Source organism: Nicotiana sylvestris, chromosome 6 (genome assembly GCF_000393655.2).
Source record: "Nicotiana sylvestris chromosome 6, ASM39365v2, whole genome shotgun sequence".
Lineage (NCBI taxonomy): Eukaryota > Viridiplantae > Streptophyta > Magnoliopsida > Solanales > Solanaceae > Nicotiana > Nicotiana sylvestris.
This window is the reverse complement of record NC_091062.1, coordinates 44083099-44103716: the sequence shown is the minus strand read 5'-3', so window position 1 is coordinate 44103716 and position 20618 is coordinate 44083099. Positions and strand designations below refer to the sequence as shown.

The window sequence follows — 20618 nt, the reverse complement described above, 5'->3', positions numbered from 1 at the left end:
TCCCATATATGGATCGTACCTGTTTTTACCTGATCTTTTTCCGGTTTCTGATCTTTTGGAACAGCCCCTTTCTTCATGATGAAACTTAGGTACGGTATCTTCTTCAATTCGCAGCCTCGTACTATACCTGTTGTAAACATCATTCCACATGGTTGCAGGGAATTCTCAAAGACTTTCTTTGAGTCTTCTCGTGGCTTCAGAATTTTTGTCATTTAAATTACTTGCAAAAGCTATTGCAGCCCAGTTGTCAGGCACACGGGGTAGAGTCATTTTTTCACGCTGGAATCTATCAGCAAAGTCTCTTAGCAACTCTGAATCCCCTTGTTTGATTTTGAAAATATCTTCCATTCTTTTCTCAACCTTTTGAGCTTCCGAATGTGCTTTAATAAAAGAATCTGCAAGCTCAGCAAAAGAATTTATAAAATTTTCAGATAAAAGAGAATACCAGGTTAATGCACCCTTGGTGAGTGTTTCTCCAAATTTCTTGACCAGTACTGATTCAATTTCTTATTTGGTCAAGTCGTTGCCTTTCACGCCTGTTGTAAATGCAGTCACGTGGTCACGTGGGTCTGTAGTACCATCATATTTCGGGATGTCAGGCATTTTGAACTTTTTCGGAATTGGAAGGGGAGCAGCACTTGGCTTCCAAGGTTGTTGTGAGTATTTGTCCATGTCAAGTCCCTTTATTACAGGCGGAACTCCAGGGATTTGCTCAATACGCTCATTTTGTTCCTTAATCTGTTTCTGCAAGGTTAGTACTAAATTTTGTAAATAGGAATTATTTGAATTACCTGGTCCCCCTTCCTGTGGTTCACTGGTGGTTCCTCCATTCCCAGAATTAACAAGACCAGAACGGGGATCCTCCAATGTATTATTATTAGGAGTTGGTGTGGGTGGTGCAGCAGGCAATCGACTAACTAGAGCCTGAAGAGCTTTGCCGACCTATGCATCAATTAGCTTTTGTAAAGCTCCATTTGTACCTCCTTCAAAGTGTTCAGATTGTTCTTGTTGATCAGCACAGGATTCAGTAGCAGGAGTGCCTTCACGAGATTGACGTGGTGAATCTGGAGGGGAGGGAACCACGTCACCTTGATTTTGATGGATTTGATTTCATGGTTTCCCAATGTGTTATTACTGTTATTGTCGTTGTTGTTTGACATGTTGATAAAAGACGAATAAAACGTAGCTTCAAAGAAAAGATTATCAGTTTCCCGGTAACGGAACCAATTTGTTTAACCAAAAATATGATTCTTTGGTCAAAGTTAAAGACAAATAGAAATTCGGGCTACTGATAATCAGGAGACGAAAAAGAAATAATAGACTTTTTGAGAATGACAAATAAGCAGTAGATAAGTTTGTATTTTAATGTAATGTTGATGGTATCCTCTGTCCTTACAAATGACCTGACCTCCTCCTTTTAAAGTTGATCCTAAATAAAGGAGTAATACCTTAGCCTTAATGAGACAATTATGAGCAATAAATGACATTAAATAAGACGTTACACAATCATTCCTATTTAATACCAATTCTCTAACGTCTTGGGTACTTAATATTGAATTTGGACTCCTTTTTGTCATCATATCCATGTCTTCAATGCCTTCTGATCTCTTGGCTTTAAATGGCCTAAATAGGTATGAAGCTTGTATTATTCGAATTGCCTCTTGTGCCTATTTAGCTTTCCTTTCCCCGTATCTGTTGTCACTCGTGCCTCTTAACAGATCATCATGTTTTGACCATTTGACCAGTCCTCGGGTCATGCCACGTCACCTTCAATGTAAATTCAATTTTTTCCCAATACACTCATAAGTAGTATAGATTTTACTATGGCTTCTGCTATTCCACCCTTTTTTTTTTGGCACAAATGCATAAAGTTCACCAATGACGCCCATATGACTTCTGGTGCAACAGGCAACGTCCAAATACAATTTTGGACTGGAGAAATTAAGAAATGTTGACAGATGTGTATCCACTCTTTCGAATAAATGGAATCTTTGATACATTGTAGAAGCACACGTCTGATGCTATTTTTGCACCCCATGCAAACAATTACAGAATGAGTTACGTTGGGACTCTATCTTAGAGTCCGTTTACAAAGTAAAATTTACAACTAAGCTCACGGTTTGGCACTTAGCTTGATTTATACTTAGCATTACACGTTGCCTAAAATTGATATATATAAATTTTTTCCTGCACACAATAATCAAGTTAATGTTAGTCCACATATAATAAAATTTCCAATATTCTCCCACTTAGACAATATTAACTTAATCTTAAACTAAAAGTTTTAAAAAATTATTCTATAAAATAACTCTTGGGCTAAACAAAGTGGCCACAAACATACAGTGGTAGAACATCACTTCCAACATGGTCTAGTCAAACTAGACTATCAATGTCGAAATGCAGTTGTACTTGCATCAATTAACAAATAATCAACTATTGTCCCATTTACAACTCAAACCTACCAATAACATAAAAAACAAACAAGTCAAACATCTTGTGACAGTATGATTATTACGATCCATTTTCTACGCATAGACATATAAGAATGTGTCTCTCCATTACGGATCAAGCAAATTGATCATTTTGTTAACAAATCATCAAGGAGATGATCAAATAACAAGGAGACAACATGAAATATATTACGGCCAATATATGTCAATATCTCCAATGGTATCATTCTGAATATACATTTATCGATTCAAATAAATTCCAAAGAGTGTTATATGATGATTTAGCGTAACTGTTTAAAAAATCGCAATACAGTTTACGTCCTTCTCGGAGTTCAACCATTAAAATATAATTGTATTGCCATACTTTATAAATGATATTGAGTTTTATCATTATAACATAAACAAATGGAGTAATAAATACAAAATTCACTACTACTAATCAACAGATTCATTTACAATTTTAAGCATGACTTAATATATATTTTGCAGAACTCAAAAATGTACTTCCAATCGTGATTTCACATAAATACATATTCAATACATGCGATCTTAAGAATTTTCTTAATACTCTTGTTAAATATGCAATCTTTTAGAATGATAACCACATGTACATGAAAAGTCATAATTTAGTTCATAGAAAATGTTCCCGTTGAGAAACTAATATTTATTTTATTTTTTTGTCAAATGCATTTTCGATCGTCAAAGATATTGTAGATGTATGATCAAATATAACATTTTAAAATACTATGTGTCAGTGAAAAATGATCCATTATGTATGAGAACAATATATGCTTTCACTCCAACAAAAAATGAAAAGGATAGACTCGATGAATATATATATATATATAAGATCATCAACTTCAGACTCCTCATTATCAAAAACTCTCTTATTCTTCACTATTAAAATTCGTGCAAGTTCTCAACTCATTTATGGTCCTATAGTGCATGGAATATGCACATCTTTTCAATTTGTCAATCTTACTATTTCTCACTAATGACCATTATTAGCTCACATGTAATCCGTCCTTCAACAACATGCGACGAAAAATACTCACACAGAGACAAAAAAAGGTGCAGGAGAGACACAGTCGAATCTTTCTAATATGATTCTCAAAATTAATGTCAAACACCATAGTAATCCATATGAGCTACGTGATAGTTGAAGTTTACCAACTATCATAACTGACCTTTTCAACTATGATAATAAATCATCTTTAGCAACTGAATAGAAAGCTAAACATATATCAAATAAAGACAACAAATGCTATCTCAACGAGAAATAATTAATACAACAGATATTTCTCTCATCAGTATAATTCTTTCAACACAAGTAAATTTTTGGAGATATTGCAAGGTTGTTATCGTTTATGGCTAACAAGTTTCATCTACAAATAGTAAGAAATCTTTATTGGTGATATTTGCTCTATGTGAGACAAGGTAATGAGGGGAATGTAACAGGATTATTTGGTTATGATGGTCTAAGGGTATGAGCCTTCATTTACGTCCTTTAGGCAGGTAATTAATGAGAAAATATTCCAGTCCTTTAGGTAGGTAGATTCACTAAACTAAAATATTAACTTTAAGGCCTCACACTATCTGTGGGTAAATAAGTCTTCTACAAGATTGAAAGACCATGAAGAATGCAATATAAGTTAATTATGGACAGCAAACGTGAGCCTTCACAATATTACCCCCTTTGGGCGGGTAACGAGAAAATATTTCAGCATTAATAAACATATCCCCTTTAGACAGACAGATTTACTTAACTTAAACGTGCTCAATCAAATCAATCATCCCGCAAGTCACATAATAATAAACAAGTATACGAGAAGCATCAAATAGGAGAACGAGGCTCAAATATCCAAAACGATCGGCTGAATCATTACAAAATAAAACACTTATTGGACAGGATTTCCATTGTAGAGAAGGAGGAGCATCCCCAAATCCCATACACTCCTAGGAAAGATTTTTCCATGAATTAGTGTCTTTTTATAACATCTTAATACTAAAATTGACACACCGTACTCGTGGAATTCAGAGATTCTCATGTAGGATATATAGTATTCTTAGTCATTGAGAATTATTTATAAATACCCAAAACTACACGTGCCGGCATATGATCATAATCACCCTTAAATGGTTTCCCTTGATTGGGAATTCTCTTGCTAGCATACATGGTCAACACCTATACGATATTATGGTGAGACACCCTATTCGATACGGGCCAAGTACGGGGCTCTATGAGATACACATGGTTGTGATGGTTTTGGTCTGATTTGAAAACTCCCACCTAAAACAAAAAGGTTTGTTTAAAGGTTTAAGTTCTATAATATTTCTTTTCATAAAATGTTTACTTGTATTTCATTTCACATTACGATTCCATGTTGTCCTCCATATATGTTCCTTGTCATGTTTTACATGATGGAATTTAGCTACACATACGAGTACTATTTCACATGTACTTATGCTTCTTTTGTCAGGGGTGCTACATCTTTTAATGGATGCGGGCATGTCACGACCACAAATTCCCACCTTAGGATGTCATGATGGTACCTAGGCTCTAAGACGCCTAACATGCATTGAGAAATAGCAGAAATAACAACTTAAATATCAACTTAAACTGTTAAACTATCATAATAAAACTCAAACAGTACAGCTGTCAAATAACTCCCAAAACCTGGTGGAACCGAGTCATAAACTCTACAAAGAGTGCACTAATAATATTGAGATACTATATTGTTTGAACAGGAAATAAACAGTAATACAACTAAAGCAGAAGATGACTTCGAGGCCTGCGGACGTTGGCAGGTGTACCTTGAAATCTCCGGGATAACTGGTCAATCACTGACGTTCGACACGAGCGGATGTACCTGGATTTGCACAAAATAAATATGTAGAAGTATAGTATAAGTACACCACAACAGTACACCTAGTAAGTATCAAGTCTAACCTCAGTAGAACAGTGACGAGGTCAGGTCAAAACACGTACTAGGATAAGAAAACTGAATAGAATATAAGATAATCTAATAACGGAAGCAAGGAAATGAATGGCAACAAGGCAATGCAACAATGTAGGCTAACAACGAAATTTAAGGCAATAAAGAAAACAAGGAAAGGATACATGATAAGAACGACGAGCAATCAAATACGGGCAAAACACAAGTAAGAATAATGAAGAATTAACAAAATTATTCAACCAACAAGCCTAACACAGAAGGTGCAACAAGAATCACAACCGAGACACCATACCTCATATCCATATCTCACAAATCACAATTACAATCTTTCTTATATCGCCGCGTGAGCCTTGCATTTATATTTTTGAAAATATTTTTCTGAAATAGCTATCCATTACTAAAAAATCAGGTTTTAGCGACGGACAAATTCTGTAGCTAAACAGAAAAATCCGTCACTAGTCTCATTTAGCGATGGATTAGCTACGGATTATCAAGAAATTCTTCTAGCTACGAGTGTTTTAGCAACAGATTAGCGATGACGTTCGTAGCTAATTCAAGTTTTTTTGTAGTGTACATGCGCTTTAGCCCCTTATCTCACCGTGTGGCACCAAGTAATTCCCTTACTAGCAACACGCGCATAAATCCCATCTTATATCTCCGCATGCACATTAACCCATATTCTTATACCGCCACATACACATCAATATCAAAACATAATAGTCAACTCACACCACACGTGCCCATATGCCACAGCACTTGCCAACATCAATAATACCAAGATTACCACAACATATAGCCCACGGCTCAACCACAATAATATATAATATCTCAATGATAACAAGAATGAACGAGAATTACTCAACAAGGAAAGATATCTCCATAATCAATAGCTTCAACCTCAACGTGATAATAGTTTTCATAGCTTCAACTTCAATAACTAGAAATAAAGGCGTTCCTACAAAATGACTACTTCCAATCCAAGTGTATAATATAAGCTTAACAATGAAAAGATAGTATAAAATAGCAGCTATGTCTAAATGCATAAGGATAGTTCAACACGAAAAAATATAATGAAATAACAACTTCAAGTAAGATTAATTCAAAATAAAAGAGGCACATGACAATAAGAGAGATAAAAATGCCAATTAAGGCATATAAGTGCAAGTTTGGAAATAAAATATAGAACATGAGTTAACAACGTCAGGTAAAGCATGTTAGAGTAATTTAATAATGAAATATATAACATGATATGACAATGTCATTTTAATGCATGAAAGAGCCTAAGAGTCTAACCCGGTCAACATACTACATATAAGCTCATGTACACACTCATCACCTCATATAAACGTCTTCCACACAATTCAAATAACAAAATTAACCAAATCCTAAGGAGTAGTTCCTCCACACAAGGTTAGGCAAGATACTTACCTCCATAAAAATTCAATAAAAGTCAACCACAGGCCCGCCCGGTCAAAATCTGGGTTCAAGGGTAGATCTCGACTACCCATAACCCCACGAGTTCATATATGTGTTTTGTTTTCAAATCCGATTCCAGATCCACTCTCAAATCCCAAATTTTCTTTTTCAAAACTTAGACAAACAACAACAACAACAACAACAACCCAGTAAAATCCCACAAGTGGGGTCTGGAGAGGGTAAAGTGTACGCAGATCTTACCCTTACCCAAAGGAGGTAGAGAAGTTATTTTCGATAGACCCTCGGCTCAAGCAGACAAAAAAGACAATATATCAGTACCAACAAAAGAAAGCATAAAAATAGTAACAACATCATAAGTACCAGAAAAAAGATGAAAAACAATAACAGTAACACGTAAAAAAAGCTCGGTACTATGAAAAGTGAAAGAAAGTGTGGACACAACAATAACCACTAGCACTATAGGACACAACCCTATAAGACTAGCCTCTCACCCGGTACGAAGTAGACAAGAGCTCTACTACCTCCTAAGCTACAACTCTAATGTTAGACCTCTACACATTCCTATCAAGGGTCATGTCTTCGAAAATCTGAAGCCTCGCCATCTTCTGCCTGATCACCTCTTCCCCATACTTCTTGGGCCGCCCTCTACCTCTTCTCATACTCGTTAAAGCCAGCCACTCACATCTCCTTACTAGGGCGTTCGGACTTCTCCTCCGCACGTGCCCGAACCATCTGAGCCTAGTTTCCCGCATCTCTTCATATATCGGGGCCGCGCCCACCTTCTTCCAAATATCTTCATTCCTAATCATATCCATCCTAGTGTGCCTGCACATCCACCTCAATATCCTCATTTCTGCTACTTTCATCTTCTGGATATGAGAGTTCTTGACCGGCCAACACTTTGCCCCATACAACATGGCTGGTCTAACCACCGCTCTATAGAACTTACCTTTGATCCTTAGTGGCACCTTCCTGTCACACAGTACTCCAGGTGCTAACCTCCACTTCATCCAACTCACCCCTATACAGTGCGCGACATCCTTGTCAATCTCCCCACCCCCCTTGATAACGGACCCAAGATACTTAAAACTGCGTCTCTTGGGGATGACATGTGATACAAGAGTCATGTCCACACCCGTTTCCCTCGACTCGGTGCTGAACTTACACTCCAAGTAATCTGTCTTAGTCCTGCTAAACTTGAAACCCTTAGACTCAAGGGTCTGTCTCAAAACCTCCAGCCTCTCGTTAACACCACCTCGCATCAAAAGTATGTCATCAGCAAATAACATACACCATGGAACCTCCCCTTGAATATGTGCATCACTGCGTCCATCACCAGGGCAAATAAAAATGGGCTGAGCGCAAATCCTTGGTGCAACCCCATAACAACCGAAAAATGCTCTGAGTCGCCTACTACAGTCCTAACCCGAGTCTTAGATCCATCATACATGTCCTTAATCGCCCTAATGTAAGCAACCGGCATGCATTTTGATCACGTCCAAATGCACACCTCACAAGAGAGATAACACGATCGTATGCAATAATAAAACTCAACAAGGAGTCGGGATCGATTCCATAAGGAGCTAAGATGGGAGTTCGTAGTATATATTCGGAATAAGTAAATGGAATATCTAGATTGCACTTCCACAAATAAGGTTTTGTTTTTACTTCTAAAATTAAGCTAACAATTGCAAATCTAAAGATTTAAAACTAGAGAAGATTGTTTTTGAGTATTTTCCAAAGATATAAAAAGGCCTAGGGTTGTGATCATGAACTAGGTGTTTGCCTAATGGGATAAAGACTTTTATGCTCATTTTATTGACTGGGGTGTATTATAGCTCACAACACTATGTTGCCCACTCAATACCTCTCAGTGAGAGACTAGCTTTGCGCAATTTGGCTTTCTCAATACCAAATGGGTATCTACCAAAACGGTTGATAAGAGCTCAAGTAGGGTTGTTACTATCTCTAGGTTGAACCTTTTAACTAGGTTAATCAATTTCTCAATTGACCCAATTCCTTGCTAGCTAAGTTAACCTAAACTAGGTCCCTCTTAGACTAAGTCAAATAGGCATGAATTAATGTTTGCAACCATTAATTCCACAAACAAAGAATGAACCAAGCTAAATAATAAATACATTCATAAACAAGCATAAATTAATCACCCATAAGGTTTACACACTAGGGTTGGGTCACAACCTAGTAAACATCTAGCTATTCATGCTTGAAATTGAAGAAATAGAAGAAGAAATGCTAATTAAACTCATATTGTAAAATCAAATGATAAAATCTATGTTAAAATATTCCAAAATAAGAAAAACTACTAAAAGAGGCAAAGAGAAACGGCTACTGTAATTGCTGATGTCAAAAATTGACCTAAAATTGTTAAACTCGTCTATTTATATAAGGCTGGAAATTTCGGACAAAAATGCCCTTTAGAAGGTTCTGCGGCTGAACAAATCGTGTGCGGTTCGCAGATCTCTTCAAGTTGTCAGGAACTGGAGGTCTGCAGCTGCATAAATCTGATTTGTGGCTGCGAGGCATTCTTTTTGCGGTCCGTAGATTTGTCACTGCGGTAGCACCTTGGCCATCTACGATCCGCACTTTTACGTCTGTGGCCGCAAGGCACTTCTTCTGCAGCGGCACAATTCCTGTGCGGTCCGCACTTTTGAGGACTTGAAAACTTGGAACTTTGCACATTCTTTGAACTTTGTTCCTAGCCATCTTTTCCGGTCGCATAATTCATGTGCGGATCGCAATTTGCACAAAGGTCTGTTGGTCTTTCCTTCATCATCTGCGGTCCGCACTTGTGAGCCTCTGTGACATTTATGGCCTTGAGTTTAATTAGATTACTCCTTTTGAGTTAGATTTTATCTCAGGAGTCCATCTTCCAATATTCTTGTAATTTAGCAAATTTCATCAGTTTTGGGAACATAATTAAACACTTTTAGACTAAAACAAAAGTTAAAAGGCGCTAATAAGTAGTCAAAATTCCCACTTATCACCTTTTGCCTCCAGGCATCTCCAAAGAACCTCCCTAGGTACCTTGTTATATGCTTTCTCCATGTCAATAAACACCATGTGCAGATCCTTCTTCATATTCATGTACTATTCCACCAACCTCCTAATAAGGTGGATAGTTTCCGTAGTTGAACGACCCGGTATGAACCCGAACTGGTTATCAGATATAGACACAATTTTCCTCACCCTCTCCACCAGCCTCTCCCAAACTTCCATGGTATGACTTAACTTGATACCTCTATTGTTGTTACAATTCTGGACATCGCCTTTGCTCTTGTACAACGGTACCACCGTACTCCACCTCCACTCATTCGGCATCATTTTCGTCCTGAAAATAATATTGAACAACCCAGTCAGCCACTCCAAGCCTGCTCTACCCACACTTCTAAAAAATTCAACCGAAATTTCGTCTGGTCCGGTCTCTCTACCCCTACTCATCTTACGCATAACCCCTACGACCTCCTCAACCTTAATGCGTCTACAGTACCCAAAGTCTCGGTAACACTCGGAATGCCCCAATTCACCTAGCACAATATCCTCGTCCCCATCTTCATTCAACAGTTTATGAAAGTAAATCTGTCATCTTCTCTCAACCTGGGCCTCTCCCATCAATACTCTGTCGTCCTCATCTTTGATGCACCTCACTTGGTATATATCCCGAGCCTTCCTCTCTCTTGCCTTGGCCAGCCGGAAGATCTTTTTATCCCTGCCTTTGTCCCTCAGTTCCTCATTCAAACAAACAAACACATCAGTCTTAGCCTCTGTGACCGCCAACTTTGCCTCCCTCCTAGATACCTTATACCTCTCTCTGTGCGTCCTCCTCTCCTCCTTGTCTATGCTCCCTACTAACCTCAGGTACGTCGTCTTCTTCTCTTCCACTTTGACTTGGACCACTTCATTCCACCACCTGTCACCTTTGCGCCTATCAGTGTCACCCTTCGAGACCCCTAGCACCTCTTTTGTCTCCTCCCTAATACGGTTCACCGTCGTCTCCCACATAGCGCTCGCGTCCCTGCTATTCCTCCAGAATCCCAATATCAATAACCTCCCCTCCAACTCTCGAGCTTTATCCTCAGTCAAGGCTCCCACCTGATCCTCGGTCGTCCCTGTGCCAACCTCTTCTTTCTCTTTATTATGATACCGACGTCCATCACCAAGAGCCTATGCTGCATCATGAGGATCCCCCAGGGAATAACCTTGCAGTCCTTACATAACCCTCTATCACATCTCCTGAGGAGGATGTAGTCAATTTGGGTCCTCGCCATTGTACTTTGGAAAGTAACCAAATGCTCATCCCTCCTCGAAAAACTAGAGTTCGCAATCACTAGCTCAAATGCCTCCGCAAAATCCAACAGTGATGTACCTCCTCCGTTCCTAACCCCAAAACCGAAGTCGCCATGCACATTTCTATAGCCATCAAAAGTCGACCCAATATGACCATTGAAATTCCCTCCTATAAATAACCTCTCAGAAAGCGGGATACTACGCACAATCTCATCCAACACTTCCCGGAAGAGCCTTTTAACCTCCTCATCCAAGCCCACCTGTGGCGCGTAAGCGCTAACTACATTTAGAGTGCACTCCCCAACCACTAGCTTAATAGTCATTAATCTATCACTGATCCGCCTGACCTCTACCACCGACTCTCGAAGATCCCTGTCCACCAGAATACCCACTTCATTCTTACCCTTCATGACTCCAGAGTACCAAAACTTATACCCGTCTGCATCCCTCGCCCTCGATCCTACGCAGCTAGTCTCTTGAACACAAGTTATATTAACCTTCCTCATCTGAAGAATCTTCGCCAACTCTATAGACTTACCCGTTAGTGTTCCTATGTTCCAAGACCCAATTCTCAACTTAGAGGCTCTCGTGTTCCCCTTACTCCCTTTGCCTCCAGTATCACCCCATGTGCCCTGCCCCACCCCCGCCTCACCCGAGGACATGACCTTACTCTAACATTCCAAACCTCAGCCACTATACCTACCGCATACTAAGGAAAATCACTAACCCAAAAATAGGCAAAGGACCAATCTAGAAGAAAATGATATGTCGCTACAGACACGCAGATATTATGATTGTACTAATGCGACTACAATGGCACCAATTTAACGAATACATCGAAGGGAGTGAGTGAGGCAAGAGGTACCAACTCCCGACAGTAAAACCTTGATATTCAACTTGGTGTCGTCTTTGCTTCCACTTCTTCAATGACAATCGCCAGAAAACGTCACCGGAAAATTTCTCTTTGATTCTCATAAATTTGATGTTAAATCTCATAGATAATAATAAAATATAGTCCGAAATTGATTAAAACTACTTACCCAATGATTGTAGGTAAAAATCCCCTCTCCAAGTCGCCTCAAACATAGTCTAGGGTTCTAAAATAAGAGAAAATGAGATAAAATTCCAACTCCCAAACTTTTTGTTCAGTTGTAAATGTCGCAATTGCGATACTGGGTTCGCAATTGCGAATCCTCACAATTGTGAGGAATGATTCACAAATGTGGCACTGACAACCTATGTGGGAAGTTGCAAATGCGACATTGGGTTCGCAATTGCGAACCCTGTTCCTATCGCAAAATGCGACTAAAAATGTAGCAAATGTGATCCTACCCAGACTAGCATATCTTCACAAATACGAACAAGGTATCACAATTGCAATATCTGAGTCTCCCTTGTCATGTTCACAATTGGGATGCTGGTGCTTGCAATTGCGATAACTGCAGCACCAGCACACCAACAACCTGTATTTGTGTCGAAACCATTCCAAATTACGTCTAAAACTCACTCGAGCCCTCGGGGCTCTAAACTAAACATCTACACAAGTCTAAAAACATCTAGAATTACGAATCGGATATCAAAATTCATGAAATCCAAGGAAGAGTTCAACAACCTCTAGAAATGTAACCAAACGTCCGAATCCTGCCAAACCAACTCCAAATTACACCAAATTTTGCGGACAAGTTTCAAATAGCAAAACAGGCCTATTCCAAGTCCCAAAATCAAATTCTGAATTCGATATCCAAAAGTTCAACCTACGGTCAAACTTAGGGAAACTTCTAAACCTCAAATTGCTAACTTTCAGCAAACCAAGTCAAATCAACCTAGGGACCTCCGAATTCAATTCCGAGCATATGCATAAACCCAAAATCATGATACGAACCAATCGGAGTAATCAAAATACCGTTCTGGATCGTTTCACAAAAGTCAAACCTTGGTAAACATTTTCAACTTCGGCTTCTAAACCAAGAACCAAAGGGTCTGAATCAACCCAAAACCTTCCCGGAACAAAACCAATCAACCCCGCAACCCATAAAATTACAAATATACATGTATGAAGCATCAAAAGAAAAAAATGGAGCTTAAATACACATAACGACCGGTCGGGTCATTACAAGATATTACTAGTACAGGATGATATGGATTTTTTTTAGGCTCCTCCATGTCATCTTCAACTACTATAAAAAGCTCACTATAATTCTAGTGGGTAATTTGAGTCTAGGTTATTTATGTACTTAGGTATCTATTATCATAGTACGGGATAATATGGATTTTTTCTAGGCTCCTCCATGTCATCTTCAACTACTATAGAAAGCTCACTATAGTTCAAGTGGGTAATTTGAGTCTAGGTTATTTATGTACTTAGGTATCTATTGTCATAGTAGCTCCATGTACATTGTGGACATGTATTTAAGTTTAAAGCATTATCATTTATTCATGAAAATTATGTATAATGTATTGATGAGAAGGTTTTTGGGCCATTGAGACAAATGTATATGATTTAATTTTTTAAATATTTATTGTTATCATAGATTATGTATTTTCCAAGTCGAAGCGTAAAGGAATGACTAGTCCACCGTGTTAAAAGTTTAAGGCACTTGTTGTGTCGCGCTCACTAAGGTTGGGGGTTGATAATGAACATCCATACATGATGCGCCTAAGGTAAATCAACGTATAGGTTGGTACATATAAGATACTATGGCGATCTTAGGTCTAAGGATCACTTGCACAACCTCCACATGAGTACTTCCTTATTGACTAAGCGTTCATTAAGGTTTTCTTAAAAATGAGTCAATCCAATGAGCTCATTCTCTAATGAGCACCATATTCTTTAATTAGTGTCACATATACAAGTGTTTATGAGATCAATCACCCTCTCCATGCGTAGAATGTGCCAATCTAACTGGTTTACCAGTACTCATTCTCGAAAAATCATAACGACTAAAAATGTTTAAGATCGGGGCTTTCGATGCATCGAGGTCTCATTGGTATGATTGCTAGCATAACCCTCAAATTCGTTTCCCTAATTCAATGATTATCATCTTCTTCAAATTATTAGATATAAACAAGGCACAACAAGATGATGAAGATCGCCTTTATGATAATCATATATATAATGAAAAGATTTCTTACAATAATTTACCTATCACATCTCTATATGATTAGCTTGAGGGTGTATTTCCAACACTAAGATTAATAAAATTCTACTACCGCTACCTTGTCTTTGTTGGTGAAAACTTGAAAATTTGATATAGTGAAGAAGTAAGAAACGAATGTTGCATCTCAACAAAATGCAGAATTTGAATTCAAAGCTTTGGCACAGTCCTCATATGAGATTATGGGGACACATCATCTTTTGACTGAAGCTAGAGCGAAGCATCCTACAACAGCAAAACTTATAAGGAGCTATAATAAAGTTGCCCTTGTATATCATAAAAGAACAAAACATACTGAGATTGATTTTCATTTTATTGTGAGAAGATTCAAGAAAACATGATTTTCACTTGTTACGTGAAGATAAAAAAGCAACTAGCTGATATATTCACAATGGCGTAGAATGGAGCTCAAGTTGATTACTTTTGTAACAAGTTGGTAATGGTCAACATCTACATTCCGTTTTGAGGGAGAGTGTTACAAGAATGAGCTAGACCTACTTCTTAGTATTGTACATAGGCCCGGTATATGTAGCAGATTTGTAAGAATCTTATGACTCTTTTCTTATTTGGACTCAATGTATATGTATTTACATCTTGTATATTTTTGCAATTACAAGAGAAATTCCTCCATCACCTTGGTACATTACACTGATGAATGAATTCCTATATGCTAATATGTAAAAAAGAAACAAAAGAATCAATAAAATCTACTGCTAATATTCAAATGTTGGGACTTCATCAACAGTAGCAGAAAATGCCTTATATACGGTCCTATCGATGATGTTTCTATAGGGATCCTCCTCTCTCTTTTTAAGCAAGTAGTTCATACTATTTTGAACTTCAGCTTTTATCTGCAAATACAATTCTCTTGCCTTTTCTCTGTCTTTCAACATCTCCTGCCTTCCCTTTGTATGAACAGGTTTTCCAAACAAGTAGTAAAAGCGTCCAGGAACCTTTGGTAAAAGGCCTGGAACATATAATGTTTGGTTGGCGACCTCCCCTGTCATGTCAGCCCTGCAATCAGGCGGTTCATCATGTAGCTTAGATTGTTTAAAAATAAAGAAGCAAGCTTGGAGCAAACAATAAACATGACAATAGCGTATAAGCAACCATTAGTTACCTTAATCTTACGCCCATCCTGGCTGCCTGTTCATTGTTATTTCTTATGCGATCACTCAGTATGGGAATTTTTGTCAGGTCATCATAGTCGAGGACCAACTGCAAATAAAAGAAGATGACATCAGAATAAAAAACGCTGAGATGCACCAGACATCTGTACAGCTATGAACCAACCACCTGCTGTTGTTCGGTTTCCTTTTCTAGACCTTCAAGTAGAAAAGGGACTTATCTGATCCCTAAGACATATTTACTTCTCTAACAGCAATTTCAATTTACACAAGGTCAACATCAAAACTTGGAAGAAGGGCGGCGCTTAAAGATTGCAACTTTTTTCTCATCAAACTGTCCAAAAACCGGACTCCTTATGCTTTTGTACATAAACCACACTCATTCAGCACAACTTGAGTTCCCACTCTTCTATTTTGTACTGTTAGATTCAATTTTGGGTTGTTTTGAAGTAAACATCCACTTTCACTGAAAAGAAACTTCAAATCGTTCTTTTGTTTTACATTCGGATACCATGTACCAGTAAGTATTACATGAAAGTACTTTGAACTCATCAAAACTACTTTTTGCCTGTTCCATTTTAGAAACTAAAATTCATAGAATACAGGACCAACATTTCCATCACCTAGATATGAAGCAATCCCACACTTCAACGAAGAATCCTTAGAAGGTTTCCCAAATATGCCTCATAGAGTGTCTCCCTGTGTGTGTATATATGTATATAAAATTTGATCTTCTTAAATGGCAGTATCAATCAAATATAATTGAAACATAAATAGGAGAAATTTAGAGGTAGTTATGAAATAGAGACTGCCATTGCATAAAGAAGAAATTAAAATGGAAAATTTCTGTTTGAAAGTGTAATGAAGCATCAATCTAAACTAATAATTGAATCATGATAAAATCTATATTGCGTGGACTCTCCAAAATGATGCCGCACCCGTGTCGGATCCTCCAAAAATACACTATTTTGGGAGGATCCGACACGCACCCGGCAACATTTTCGGAGAGTCCGAGCAACATAGGATAAAATTAAAGATACCCAGTTATTTTCTAAGTACTTCATAACTGAAGTAAAACATGCCATTGCATGAAGGATAAATACAAATGCAAGAATCTGTATTCAGAGGGGTAAAAACACGAATCAGGAATAGCTATTTCCTCTCTTCCTTCTGTATTTCTTAATTGAACAAGTTATTTGGTTAAGAGCAATGGGGATAATTATGGTTCGGAGATTCTATTTTTATACCTTACACCCTTCATAATTTCATTGCCTTCAAGAAAATTGGTTTTTCAGATAATGCTGAACTAGAGAAACAAGCACATTGTATAATGCAATAACTGGTGAAAACAACATTAATTCTTTCAGTAGAAGAAATTTTGGAGAACCAATCATCATTATTTCTTATATTCTTATTAAAGAAAGTAGCACGTAGGAATATCATTAACATACTTGTGCTATGTCATCTTCTCCTACAACTCCAAATGGCACGATTGTAGCACCAAACCGTGCAGCCATTCTGACGAATTCTGGTTGATCAGGCCAAATCACCTTATACTCTTCTCCCTGGCATAAACTGAAACCATCAAATTGAGAAGTAGCATCATAATAAGTAGTAGCTGAGGTTATATGGTTTCACAGACAATCAGAAGCAAACTGGAAGATTGCAACCTTTCTTCCTTTTCCCTAGTCTATCCTTAAAAATTTGCAAACGAGCACTTAAAATTTGCAGCAAGACAACCCCCATTACAAACCTTTACAAACAGCTATAGTCAGAAATGTTTTTTGGGGCAATTTTCTTTCAGCAAAAATTAGTGTGTGATTCTTCTTAATTAGCTCTCCTTCAGTACTATATCCTGTTTTTTTCCTCGCAACTACTTCAATGGAAAATATTTAGAGAAAAAGTTGACCTTCTCGACTCGGAGAAATCTTCTGAGCTAATGACTGAAAAAAAGCACCTGTTTGGCAATGTCATATGAAATTTTGAAAACCATCGCCATATTACAGTTTTTCTAGTCACAAAGAGGAACTGCGACCATGTTATGCACGGAAAACTGCCTTTTTACTAGGGGAGTCCTGATTTAAGAGCAGCTATGCACTCATGATAGTTACCTAATCAAGCAGTTTTTGAGTCGGACCAACTGCAGTACATCTATTAGCATACTGTTTGAACAGTCATGGTTGACATTATGTCAAAATTATCATGTGCATCAAGCAGTCAGAAACATCTTTTGCATTTTGTACTTCTAATTTTCTTGATGTTGAAGACCTAAATAAGTATCGACAAAAGAAGACTGAAATAAGTAAATAAATTTTTTCATCCTCTACTAGTGTACACAAATAGACAATATTTCTCTCCCTCTAATTACTTTATCTTATAGAAAATGATAGATATACTATAAACATTTTGATCATACAAGCTTATATAGACTAAAAACACAAATTGAAAAAGGTGAACTGTTGATTCTGAACAAAAATACGCGTTACCATTTAGCTATGCAGATTCACATGCATACATGCAGAAACACAACTTTCCAAAAACTGATTTCACCATTTATATTAATACCTCGTATTCTATACAGACAGACGCTATATGGAAATTCATATATGCTTAGCTGTATGGCAAATGCCCCTTTTAGGGGTAGGTTATGGCTGTCCAACGGGACGGGACGTCCCGTCCCGTCTCGCGTCCCGTCCCGTCCCGTCCCGTCTCGCGTCCCGTCCCGTCCCGCTTCAAGTTAAATGGGATGGGCCAATGTTAAACGGGACACGGGATGGGACGGGACGACCATTTCGTCCCGTTTGTCCCGTCCCGTCCCGTCCCGCGTCCCGTCCCGTCTCGTCCCGCCAGTTTTTTTTTTTTTAAAAAAAACTAGCCGTTGGGCAACGGCTTAAATTGCAAAAATAGTCGTTGCCAACGGTCCAAACAGCCCCTACCCCCCTCCCTCGAAACACCCCCTAACCCCCCCAAACTTTTAATATAACCCCTAAGTTTATTAAATTACACTTTGGCCCTATTTTCTACTATAAATACCCCCATTCTTCTTCATTTTTTCCCACAAAAAATCAATCTTCTCTCTCAAATCTCTTACATTCTAATATTCTATCTATATTCTATATTATTCTCTCAATTTTGTTACTATCAAGTATCAAGTGATAACTTTCAAGTTTCAATTTTCAAGTATTTGGGCAAATTTTTTGGAGCAACTTTCAAGCTTCAAATTAATTCGTCAAGTATTTGGAGCAATATTTTGGGCAATTTCTTCAAGTTTCAATATTTAATCACGGTGCACTCGTTCCATCTCCTAATTTTAATATATAATTTTTGCGTATCATTTTAGTGCTTAATTTTTGTGTTTACTTTACGTGTTAATTTTCGTATTTTATTTGTGTGTTTAATATTTGTGTTAGTTTTTTTAATTTAATTTCGTATTTAAATTATGGTACCTAAAAATGTATTTGGTATTTTTTTAAAAAGCAGTAAAAAAAATAGTAAAGGTGAAAGTAGTAGTAATCCTAATCCTAACCCTTCTCCTAGACCTAGAATTAGAAAGCATATTGATGAAATGACTCATGTTGATGAAACTTCATTTTCCCAACCCCCCACATTTTATGATGTTCATGTCGGAGAACAATTAGATCATGAAACTTTACAAAGACAATTTGGCAATGATATTTTTTTTGAGGATGAAGAAAATGAGGAAGAAGAATTAGATGAAACACCCACTAAGAAGAATTAGATGAAACACCCACTAGTCCCGCAACAGAAGCTCCAACTCAGAGTCAATCTCAGTCTGGAGCTTTACCCCCTGTACCCCCTGCAAGGGGTAAGCCTAAGGCTGAACGTCCCAAAACATCACTTGTATGAAAATTTTTTAAACTTGATAAAGTCAATCATCGTGCTATATGTGAAAAATGTAAGCAAGTATTTGCACACACAACAAGTGGTGGGACGGGGGGTTTAAGTAGACACTTAATAAGGGATCACAAATCTTTATGGATACAAGCTAACATAGAAGCAGAAAAATTATAGATCCTATCATCAGTACTGACACTCCTAGCGGATCTGGTTCTAATCAAATTCAACAACAACTTGACCCTGCTTCTGGTCATGTTTTACGCAAATATAACAAAGATAGAGATCGTGAGAACTTAGCAAAAATGGTGGTTGTCTGTGGCTTACCTTTTACTTTCCCTTCTCACCCTGCTTTTGTGCATTATATACAAGAAACTTATAACCCTGCTTTTCAAGGTTTTCCTAAGACCACGGTTAGAAATGATGTTTTTAAATTTCAAACCGAATATCTTCAGTATATTCGTTGTGTATTTTTTCACTTAGATTGTAAAGTGTCTATCACATCTGATATAGGTCGTAGTCCTAATGGTTGTGATTATTTAACTGTTACATGTCATTGGGTTGATCATCACTGGAACTTGCAAAAACGTATTATTGGTTATAAATTTGTTGATTCAAAACACACTGGAGCATATATTGCAACTACTGCTCTACAAATACTTGATTTTTATAGACTCATTAATAAAGTTTTAACTATCACCTTAGATAATGCTTCTTCTAACACAACCGCAGCAAATAGCTTAAAATCTAGACTTTGTCCAATTAATCCAACAATTTTTCATGTTAGATGTGCATGTCATATTTTTAACTTGGTTGTAAAAAATGGTCTTAATTTATTTTCTGATGCTTGTAGTAAAATACAACATGCTTGTGGCTATATTTTTCGTGCTCATAAACAAAGTAGAATTCGTGAATTTGCTCAACAATGTGCTAGTGCTAACCTTCCATTTAGAAAAGTTCCAAAAGATGTTTGTACTAGGTGGAATTCTACTTATGAAATGCTTAAAGTTGCTTATGATTATCGGGTGCCTATCCAAAAAGTATTTAATATGCATAATGCTCACCCTGTTGATCAAATTGTTGATTCTGATTGGGATGAGATTAGAGAGCTTACTAAATTTTTAGAAAAATTTTATTATGCTACAAAACAATTTTCTGGTATATATTATCCTACTGTTACACAAATATTGTGGTATATTTGTGGAATTTCTGTTGTATTTGGTAAGTATAAAAAAATCCAACTTATGCACCGGCCATTAAAGAAATGATTTTAAAATTTAAAAAGTATTTTTTCCCTATTCCCGAAGTTTATTTAATTTCTACTCTACTTAA

At 37.4% G+C, this 20618-nt stretch overlaps 3 protein-coding genes across 4 annotated transcripts in view; all 3 read right to left on the bottom strand.

Annotated features, from left to right (window-relative positions):
* Positions 1-942: 942 nt before the first annotated feature.
* On the bottom strand, positions 943-10864 carry LOC104212906 (uncharacterized). Its single transcript, XM_070148354.1, has 4 exons — positions 10506-10864; positions 9966-10193; positions 7794-8167; positions 943-1064 (listed from the first exon to the last, which is right to left on the bottom strand). The coding sequence occupies exons 1-4, from the start codon at positions 10862-10864 to the stop codon at positions 943-945; spliced, it is 1083 nt and encodes a 360-aa protein (XP_070004455.1).
* A 77-nt stretch (positions 10865-10941) lies between these two features.
* Positions 10942-11811, bottom strand: LOC138870539 (uncharacterized). Its single transcript, XM_070148353.1, has one exon. The coding sequence runs from the start codon at positions 11809-11811 to the stop codon at positions 10942-10944; it is 870 nt and encodes a 289-aa protein (XP_070004454.1).
* A 3029-nt stretch (positions 11812-14840) lies between these two features.
* LOC104221039 (phytyl ester synthase 1, chloroplastic-like) overlaps positions 14841-20618 on the bottom strand; it is a 50945-nt gene continuing 45167 nt past the window's right edge. For both annotated transcript variants that reach the window (XM_070150027.1, XM_070150026.1), the window contains 3 exons: positions 16883-16996; positions 15425-15522; positions 14841-15318 (listed from right to left, as the gene is read on the bottom strand). In XM_070150027.1, coding sequence (XP_070006128.1) covers positions 15018-15318; positions 15425-15522; positions 16883-16996 — 513 coding nt within the window. In that variant the 3' untranslated portion in view covers positions 14841-15017. The remainder of the gene's footprint in view (positions 15319-15424; positions 15523-16882; positions 16997-20618) is intronic.